This window comes from Sardina pilchardus, chromosome 6, assembly GCF_963854185.1.
Source record: "Sardina pilchardus chromosome 6, fSarPil1.1, whole genome shotgun sequence".
Lineage (NCBI taxonomy): Eukaryota > Metazoa > Chordata > Actinopteri > Clupeiformes > Clupeidae > Sardina > Sardina pilchardus.
The window spans coordinates 28478134-28487280 of NC_084999.1; the positions used below are offsets into that span (position 1 = coordinate 28478134).

Consider the following 9147-nt stretch of genomic DNA (forward strand, 5'->3'; position numbering starts at 1 on the left):
CATCATCATCATCACAAATAAAATATACCTCCGCATGCCTCCTTACAAGCAAGCGATTATTTCCTTTTCAGTTTCCAAGAAAAGTGGTTTGGAAAAAAACAAACAAACTGGTTTTGCATAACCTCTTTCCTGAGCAAGAGCCAGCACTTCCTTCTTGCTAACTCTGGGGAAAAAAGTGCTCAGTTTAATTCCAGGAAAAGGATAGGCTAATCTGGTGTTTGATATGGAAATAATTTATAGTTAAAGCCTCCACAATTGCATCTACATTTGGACTAAAATTAAATGTGCCTCATCTACACTACACAATATCTCATATCCATCTGAGGTCCTGCCTCATTTTATTTAGAACTTAGCGGTAAAACCATGGAAACCAAAACTATACTAAGTATTGTTTCCCCCCCCTTCTTTTAAAGTGAATCAGGCTTCTCAATCACACCCCAGAAACAATACATGTTTTTCATTGGCTCGAGTTTAATTTTGGTCGTGCACATACAGTGCATTACAGAGAACCAGAGAACTTCAATTTAAGTCGCACAGTTAAAACCTCATGCATGAGAACTTTCTTTAGCAAGGATTATTTTCTAAATACAGTTCACTGTGTGGATGCCTACTTACATGCACACTTAAAATATCCCATCATCACACAGATATCATGGCTATACTAAAAACACATGTGAGAAATGGTGAGACAAATAATTAAAATCATGAGAAATTGGGGCAAGTTTTCAGGGGGACTCGGACTCTTGCAGTCCATTCCCTGAATATGGTCTGTGCCCAGAAGTGTTAGAAAAATAATAGACAGAAATGAAACTCAAAACAACTTAAAAAGAGTGTTGAAGTGATGGAAGACACATAAAGATAAAGTGATTTTGTATACTATTCTATAATTTAGTCAAATATTTGCACAGTTTCATAATAGATCTCTCATTTCAAAATGGCTATTGAAGAGAAAATGTGTGTGTGTGTGTGTGTGTGTGTGTGTGTGTGTGTGTGTGTGTGTGTGTGTGTGTGTGTGTGCCTGTTTGGTGTATACATAACACCATACCAACAGAATTCCCTTTGTCCTGCAGCACTTTAGTCACTAAGTACTTAAGTGCTATTTGGACTTTTATAACATGATTTCTACATGTTAATTTATGGCATTTACATTTATGCCATTTTTTTGGCTTTGAATGCCTTGTACTTTAAAATACAATTCATACCCGACAAGATACAATATGCATCAACAATTTAGCCCTTGCATCCCACTACACAGTTTTTCCCCAGTATCATACCAAGCGCAAAGGCAAACGTATAAGGCAAGTATGCACAATAGTCTTTACAATAAATGCCAAGACCACACTGCTGTTCAATTAGACAAACAGAAAAAAATGCCACGTAATTATCACATGACATTACTTAACATCAGTGCTAAAGACTGATGGCTGTTGAGATCACCTGGGGCTGAAAAGCCCAACATTAAGAAATACTCATACCGTAGATCTAGTAGTCTTTGTGTCACACTGGACATTGGTTCTTTGGTGTATTATTTGGCCACAAATACTTTGTAGTGCCACGCGAGAGGAGAACAAGACAAAAAAAGAGATGGCATTAGAAGTGGCAGTGCCAGTCTTCCTCAGAACAGCTCTCCTTTCGACTTGAGGGTGAGAATCTCCGCCGCCAGCCGCTGGGCGTCCTTCAGGTGCGGGTACATGCTCATGACCCGGTCCACCTGGTACGGGTTGAAAATGGCGTGCAGCTTCTTGCGCATCTCCTCCCTCTCGGGGTCCAAGTGGGCCGGCGGTGGCGGCGGGGGCGGCGGCTCTGCTTGGGCTGCTGGCGGGCCGCCGTAAGCTCCGGGCCACGCCTGCTGGTGCTGGTAGCAGTGAGCAGGCCCTGCCAGGCTCACCAGATGCCTGGACTCTGGAAGACTGGAAGGGCTCGGCGCACCGCGCGGCATCCACAGCAGGGAGTCTGACCAACAGCTCTGCTGGCCTCGGCCTACCTGTCCTCCTCCTCCTCCTCCTCCTCCCTCTCCGAGCTGGATGTAGCTGGGTAGGCTGTAGTGGTGCATATGGGCAGCCTGCGGATACTGAGGCGGCTCGTAGCTGTGGGAAGGGTGGCACGGAGGACAACCAGCTGGGCTGGAGTAGCAGGGCTGCAGGAGGTGGGGCAGTGGTGGTGGTGGAGCCGTCAGGTGGGGGCAGCAGGTCAAACAGCCAGGCGGTGCTTCTCGAAGGCTTGGGAGCCTGGCCTGGCCACGGCACATGTCCTTAGGGTGCTGCTGATGCTGCTGGTGTTGCTGGTGGTGTTGCTGCTGCTGCTGCTGCTGGTGGTACTGCTGATGTTGCTGCTGTGACTGGTGTTGCTGGTGCTGCTGGTGCTGGTGTTGTTGCTGCTGGTGCTGGTGTTGTTGCTGCTGGTGCTGGTGTTGTTGCTGCTGGTGCTGCTGTTGCTGCTGCTGCTGTTGCTGCTGCTGGTGCTGCTGTTGCTGCTGTTGGTGCTGGTGTTGTTGCTGCTGTTGCTGCTGCTGTTGGTGCTGGTGTTGCTGCTTCTGCTGGTGTTGCTGCTGCTGGTGCTCATACGAGCCCAGGCCTGAGTCTGCACTGAAGACGGAGGCCGGGTCGGTGGCGAAGGGGGAGAGCAGGCTGGGCCACTCCGCTAGCGAGTGGTAACCGCTGGAGCCACCGCTAGAGCCGCTGCTGCTGGAGGACAGCGCTCTGCCGAAGGACGCCGCTCTGCCGGAAGCCGCTCCGTCCAGCCAGTACTTGGGGGACTCGGCCCTGTGGAGGTCCTTGTGGAGGGGCCGCCCGCTGGGCTCCAGGGTGAGGCCGTACTGCAGCTGCTGCTCCAGCGAGGGGGAGCTCGTGCCGGAGACGAGACTCGCGCCAGAGAGCGCAGCACATCCTCTCGTTGCGCTCGTCCCGAAAGTAGGGCTTTGAGTCACACTGGCACCTCTGCCACCCTCCTTGTGGGCGGTGGTGATTCTGGCATTCTCCCGCAGCTCGTCTGCCAGTGCCCGCTGGGACTGGTTGGCACGCTCCGGGTGGTAGAACTTGCACTTCATGCCATAAGTGCACTTCTTTCCTGTAGGGCAAAAAAAAAAAAAAAAAACAGATACATTTTTTATTTTCATTTTTTTTGCTTCAAAAAACATTAGTCTTTAGGTTTCAGGTTTGGCAGTAACTAATATGTGATTAGAGATTGACACAGAAGTAATGGATCTATTCTATGGAAAAGAAATTGGTTGTCTATTCAACAACATATGTAACTGTGTTGTCTCTAGAAAATGTTTAACACATAGGAGCTTATTCATTACAAGCATGAAGTCACTCCCAAATGTACACAGTGGGGAATTACTTTACCATAAGGACAAAGCTGACGTTTGTTCTCTGGCAATATCGGCTTCTTCCGTAGGAAGTTGTCAAGATTGGGACCATGGCGACCAAGAGGGTCATCAGGGGGCATAAACCTAGAAGTCACAATGTCAGAAAGGTCAATGAAGATCAGATGAACATAATTTGTTTAACAGTAATTCCACAATTATGAACAGGTAACTAATTATCTTTTCAAATCAAGTAACGCAATTGTAACTAATGGAATTGAAATGGGCTTGTTCACATGAAATAAGACAAGCAGACAACCACAGCAAGTTCCTTGGTTTTTGATTTAATGACGCAATAAATCAATAATCAATCAGCATTAACTGCACGATGGCTGACAGTTTGAGAGATAATGAGCTTTCGGGCCTGGAAATATGCATATTATTATTTTTCTCTCCTTGAAACTAACAATAGAAATAGGCTGTAGTCATGTGTTTTAGTCTATGTGCAGGTGTGAGGAATGTGTCCATATCAAAGCGGAGGACCCAGTGCTTTAGCGAAGCTGAGAGGAGCCACACCATCTAAACAGGCTTTTGAGGCTTCGTTTCAAACAGCAGACGTACACAGGCTATAATCTACAGTAGACGGGGCTAAACAGACTGATTGCTTTCAAACTCATGTGGAAAAGTAGACATTTAAAATTATGCCAACTGAAAAGTTACTTTCCCTAATCACTACCAGTAATAACTTCACACAAAGTAATTACAAAAGTAATTCAGTTAACTAATGGCTACCAGTAACTTGCCCAAAACTGTTTATTATGATTCAAACGACAAAAACAACAACCATCACAATGAATCACAATGAAGTCAAAGAAGTGACAAGTTGGAGCTAAGGGGACAGGTGTGCCTCCAGATAAGCCGAAGAGAGAAAAAAAAACCGAATCTCACTTGTCGTTGACGAAAGAGTACATGAGCAGTCGCTCCTCAATGCAACGCTTCCATTCTGGTTTCTCGCTCTGCAGGTCACGATAAGTGTCGTTGGAGACGATAACGCCGTCCAGTTCATGGGCCAGCTTCACGATGAAGCGGTCGTCGTAGCAGACCACTCGTTTGCCCCCTACACGCCTTGAGGGAGTAAACACCACGATCTTCTGCTTCTCCAGTTTGCTTAGGATGTGCTGACCTAAATAGAGATAAAAATGGAATTATGTACTTTGTGAAATTATGGTAATCTGGAACGACATGTTGCTATGTGGTGCATATTTATGTTCACATTTACTTTATTACATAATTATTAAAATACACATAATTGCATGCACATATCATTCACTTTTCTGCTAGTACAATTTTTGTACATTTTCCTGACAATTCCTCTATATATATTTCACGTTATTTTAAGGAATTGTCCATTAAAGGAGTAAAGAAGTTGTCTGTATAAAGTCTTACAAAAAACTGTACATTTTTCTTTCTGACAGATATTTTTCACTGTTGAGTAGAATGAATATGACATGACAATATTAACATTCTTCTATTAAAAGATTCCTGCCCTACTGGTGACTTCAATAATGCTTGCCAGTAATAGAACTAAATGCATAATGCTGCTGGGATTTAATTGATCATTTTTTTTGTTTGAGCCAAACATAATCACGCCGTCACATCCACAATTGGGCATACACGCATGATGGTGTAATGTCCATATATGGTTTCTACTCCTGTCCGTCATGTTTGTGTGCTTTGGCCCATCGTCCCTACAGTACATGGAACACATCTGTTGTCACCTGTCTACGTCCACACCTTCTGAACTTTGTCACGTGAATGTCAAAGACTTCAAGGTATGTCTCAAGACACTTTTTTTACACACAGAAGACAAAACACTGTGTTCACACCACAGAACAAAGGCACCTTTTCCAATAGCCTGATAGACCTGGTTGATATCAAGAATTTCTTCAGCAAACTGACTGCATTTGTCAGATGAGAGCGAGGGAGAGTGAGAGGAGTACATGAACGAGAGAAACAAATACTCCAATACTTCCTGCTAAGGGAATTTCCCTGAAATGGGCCACTATATTTCCTGGTCCTCGGATTGACTTGTCAAAGGCGACCTTTGCATTCTTGCATTCACTGACTTTAGAGGTCTCAGATGAGTTCTTTTGTTCAAAGATTACAGGGCATATCACAACAGCCTTGCCACTGATGTAAAACATTATGATAAAAAATGGCATTAAAACCGATGAAAATAACTACCGAAATACAATTCTTCTTCAAGATCTGACAAATGTTTGAACCCTGATTACTTGAGGGATTACTTTGTTGACTAAATGTCACCAAAAAAAGTTTTAATTCTAAATGTCACCAAAAAAAGTCTTAATTCTTTCAAAAACATCATATGTAAACATTCCCTGTCAAAATACATGAGTTCTCAGAAATGACACCGTCAAGTGTCAATAATCTCAGAGCCCTTGACTGGAATTTCAAAAAGCTCATCTAAGATCAGATGAGCATACAGGGCAGGAATTCCTATCATAATGTTTATAGATAAGGTAGGTGTGTGCAGATTTCTTTAACCACACATTTGTGTGCAATAGTGACACAAAACACAAAAGATCTACACAAGTTTATCTTACGGGAAGATTAGTTTTTGTTTTTGTCTTTCCCCACCTGAGATTGGCACATCAGGTCTGGGTTGCTCCTTCCTCCAGGAGGGCACAAACACCGTGATCTTTTTGTGTCCCCGCTCAAGGAAGTAGTTGACAGCCAGCTCAATTCCCCGGCATGAAAATACTTCCTTGTTCCCATGACTGGGAAGAGAAGGGGGAAAGGGAAAGGAGAGAGAGGGGGGAAATGTGTGGGATTCATTGACTAAATACATTATGATATGGTTCAAAATAAACGGTACATATGAACACATACAGACAGACACACACGTGTACCTAAGAATGTGCAAAACTTCATTCACACAAGAGCCACAATCAGGTCATGACTCATGAAGGAATGGAGCCAAAAGCCCCTAGGCTTAGTTCTACTGCCTACAGTCCGAGGGTAGCTGCTGAGGCTGAGAGAATTTGCATAAAGCCAATTGACAACAATCTGCTTCAGTGACTGGCGAAGAAAAATGAAGTGAAACTACAACAATGAGTTCCACTGGCTTGAAGCCTTTGGCTTGGGATGTCTTCCCCACGGCTGTTCTCTGCTGCACCAGTAACAAACACGTTGAGGGGCAAGGTGAAACCTTACATGATTTGCATAGCCACCTTAATCTAGAGAGAATGCCACTTGAGATTAATAATATTTCCACCTAACAATCTATTTACATATTAACATGTTGTTAATCATTCGGTACATAATAGGCACTACAATCTGTGAACAGGGTGAAATGCACTCAAATTATGTAAAGTTATTATTATTAAGTATATTGTGTGCATTATTCAAATACTACAATTATTGTACATCTGCACTGTCATGGTGTAATCTATCACCTTGACAGAGATACAGGTCAATTTGTAAAACATTTTCTCCAATAAAAGACAGGCGTTTTATTGAAAGTCAGGCAGTTTCAAAAAGCGCCCTCTGGGTTTTGAGGATGCCTAGGAAAGTGTTACTCAGAAGGCCGAGACCTGTGTGAAAAATTTGCATATTGGAGAACTGTCCTTTATGCAGACAAGAACAGGCTTGTGGACCTAAGAGCCAGGCGGGACTGTTGACACACACACCTTCATCTTGTCTGCTTTTTAAGGTCAGAGGCTAGTCGACAGCCAAGAAGAACTGGTGTGGTTCAATCAACAAAACATCCACATTTAACCCATGCCAGGATTTACACACACACAATCACAATTTAGAGGTGGAATAGGGATAGGGTTTTGTGCGTGTGTGTGTGTGTGTGTGTGTGTGCTTGTATTTATTTCCATATTTCCATATTACACTTGTAATTACATTATTAAATATTTTTACACATACATACTACATACCACCCCTCCCCCCCACACACACACACATACACACGGAGTCAGAAAACCACTCACCTCATGGCGACATTGCTTCCATCAATGACAATAGGTTTGAGTTCATTTTCTGGCACTTCGTCCTCTTCCCTCTCTTTTGCTGGTGGAAGCTGGGTGGCCTTCCCAGGGCTCCTTCGCCCGCCGGGCCCAGCCGGGGTCTCCCTCTCTGGGGTGGGACTCCTGGAGGCCCTGGTCCTCACCAGCTCCGCCAGCACCGCGTTGGTGTCCGTGCTCATGCCCAGCTTCACCATGGCCGCCTGGATCTGCTCGGGCAAGTAGCCCAGTTTACGAAAGAAGTCCACCTGCAGCTGGAGCTCGGCCATGCCGGTCTGGTTCAGGGGAAGAGGGGTTATCTGACTGGTACAGGCTGGTTCCTGAGTCTTGTAGGGGAGTGCGGATCTAGCTCTTGGAGGTAGGCCTAGCTCTAGACCAGGATTCATTGTTCCTGCCAAAGGTTTTCATGACAGCATTTACCTGGGAAGCGACAAAAAAAATCTTACATTAGATTAATTGAGCAAATACTTAACTGGTGGTCACTTTTAACACTGTTTGTAGCCTATATGTTGGCCAAAGCGTTCACACTGGATGTGTAGGCTACAGGGAGTTTGTACTTTGATCGCTCACACTGGATAATGAAGTTTTTTCCCCCTAAACACTGCTTAGGGGGGAAAAATTAATGTTGGGGAAAAAAATATCTTTTTTTTTCTTTTAATATAATAAGTAATAATAAGTATGCAGAGACTGTATATCATCCAATCAATGCATGAGATTTATGTGGCTCGTCAAATAATTTAGAAAGTCTGAATTGGAAGTTCAATTAGTAGCCTAAATGCTAAAAAAAAAAAAAAGCTCACTTAGATCAATAGCCTACACAACAGCATAGGCTACATAGACCTGAAACTGTGGCTACAGGCACTTGAACTTTTAAAAACATCGCATCGTTTTAGCCTATGAAATTAATAACGAAAGTAGCCTGCTGCTCTGCAAACTAAGTAATAAGGTAGGCTAGCCTATATCTCACCACACTGTCACCCGGACAAAATAAAGTTTTTTGTACTTTCCAAGACACAGCTCATTCATTCATCAGGCTAACAAGTTCTGAAACGACACCTTTCAGTATAGGCCTACAATAACACCTGTTCATTCAAACTTGTTACTATGGGTAGCCTAATCTATAAGCTTTTAGTACAAGCCATGACACATACATCATATAGGCTACATACAAAATATGTAGCTTTGTTAAGCCGCATACGTATTCCAAAGTTTTGACAATGACGTTACCGCAACCCGGCTTGCAGGCTGTCTGGTTGACCAATGTCATGTCACGCAAATAAAAGGCAACAAATAATTGGGCTACACATAAATGTCTCGTCGCCTACCTTTTACTACATGAATCCTTCTTCATGTCTTCTTTTGTTTGACGGTAAGACATGCATTCAAGCAGTGCTCTGGCAACATATGTGTTTCCTTGTGGGATCTCCCTTTGGATAGTGAACTTTGCTTCCTGGATGACGTCTAGGACACCGCCCTATCATGAGCAAGCAAAAACGAGTCTTTGAGACGGGATATTCCCCGACGCTTTAACATTATTTTCTCAGACTTAGTATGACGTTAAAATTAACAATTCGATTATTTTATGCTTATTTTATTTGAACACTTCATTGAATGATAGAAAACTTACAGCCCAACCTGGACTTTCATTTTCAGGAGTCTTAGACACTATTGGATCACAGTAGGCCTAGGCCTACGAAACTCCACCCTATGTTGCTGATATGCGGACAGAATTACTGAATAACTAGACTGACCAACTCAGATGCCTTGTTCCCAAACATTAAAATGATCTAT

The 9147-nt window shown here is 43.6% G+C and overlaps 1 protein-coding gene across 1 annotated transcript; it reads right to left on the reverse strand.

The window, feature by feature from the left end:
- Nucleotides 1–468: 468 nt before the first annotated feature.
- Nucleotides 469–8784, reverse strand: LOC134083140 (ribonuclease ZC3H12A). The gene is made up of 6 exons (XM_062539309.1): nucleotides 8682–8784; nucleotides 7324–7776; nucleotides 5963–6102; nucleotides 4253–4487; nucleotides 3345–3451; nucleotides 469–3066 (listed from the first exon to the last, which is right to left on the reverse strand). The coding sequence occupies exons 2-6, from the start codon at nucleotides 7740–7742 to the stop codon at nucleotides 1616–1618; spliced, it is 2352 nt and encodes a 783-aa protein (XP_062395293.1). The 5' UTR covers nucleotides 7743–7776; nucleotides 8682–8784; the 3' UTR covers nucleotides 469–1615.
- Between the last annotated feature and the right edge of the window lie 363 nt (nucleotides 8785–9147).